Raw genomic sequence first — 328 nt, 5'->3', positions numbered from 1 at the left:
CTTTTCCTTTCCGAGAAAGAACCAGCGTCTCAGTCCTCTCCTTCCCGTTTTCTTTTAGATTTCCGACAGTCGGAACTGCGGCAGCCTGGGCGGGGGCAACAACTCGTCCGATTCCCTGGAGGAAGACGAGGGCTCCGGCAGGATGACGGTGGCGCAGCTCGAGGAGCTCGTGCCCGAGGTGAGTCGTTTTGTGAGGGTTATGGTAGGTCGTTTTTGGTCGTTATGGGGCACTAAAAACGTTTTCTTAGGAGGGAGGGTTGATATTAAACACGATTTGATGTGCCGAAGTTGTGGCTAGCCATCAGAAGGCAGTGGGTCCGTCGGCAGG

The 328-nt window shown here is 54.9% G+C and overlaps 1 protein-coding gene across 2 annotated transcripts in view; it reads left to right on the top strand.

Annotated features, from left to right (window-relative positions):
- The window catches only part of LOC119594363 (neprilysin-1-like), a gene marked incomplete in the record, with an annotated part of 114752 nt that overhangs the window by 97118 nt on the left and 17306 nt on the right, over nucleotides 1-328 (top strand). For both annotated transcript variants that reach the window (XM_037943424.1, XM_037943423.1), the window contains 1 exon segment: nucleotides 59-178. In XM_037943424.1, coding sequence (XP_037799352.1) covers nucleotides 59-178 — 120 coding nt within the window.

This window comes from Penaeus monodon, chromosome 33 (genome assembly GCF_015228065.2).
Source record: "Penaeus monodon isolate SGIC_2016 chromosome 33, NSTDA_Pmon_1, whole genome shotgun sequence".
In the NCBI taxonomy this organism is placed as follows: Eukaryota; Metazoa; Arthropoda; class Malacostraca; order Decapoda; family Penaeidae; genus Penaeus; species Penaeus monodon.
Note: the sequence above shows the minus strand (reverse complement) of the source record. Positions and strands in the feature narration are given on the sequence as shown.